At 41.5% G+C, this 270-nt stretch overlaps 1 protein-coding gene across 1 annotated transcript in view; it reads left to right on the forward strand.

Moving 5' to 3' along the window:
* The window catches only part of LOC119593768 (putative sodium-coupled neutral amino acid transporter 11), a 33,715-nt gene that overhangs the window by 26,486 nt on the left and 6,959 nt on the right, over positions 1-270 (forward strand). Inside the window, exon 5 of the mRNA XM_037942785.1 lies at positions 136-237. Coding sequence (XP_037798713.1) covers positions 136-237 — 102 coding nt within the window. The remainder of the gene's footprint in view (positions 1-135; positions 238-270) is intronic.

A 270-nucleotide genomic window follows, 5' to 3' on the forward strand; every position in this document is an offset into this window, starting at 1 on the left:
CCAAGAGTATACACCATAAGATACGACACCTCATTAGCAAAGATGTCAGACTTACGGAGAAAAATAGAGATCATGGAAGTAGCATAAATATAGAACTTCTCTGACGTACACACATAAATCAGAAGCTATTTTCAGGAACATCACTCGCCTGGCAAAGATTTCCCTGACGTCTGTCGTCATGATTGTGGTCATTGTGGTGGCCATGCTGGTCAGGATGAGCACCATGAGGGATATTGTGTGAGTGTGAAATTCCCTTTTTTGACATATCAT

This window comes from Penaeus monodon, chromosome 32 (genome assembly GCF_015228065.2).
Source record: "Penaeus monodon isolate SGIC_2016 chromosome 32, NSTDA_Pmon_1, whole genome shotgun sequence".
NCBI classification, from domain to species: Eukaryota; Metazoa; Arthropoda; class Malacostraca; order Decapoda; family Penaeidae; genus Penaeus; species Penaeus monodon.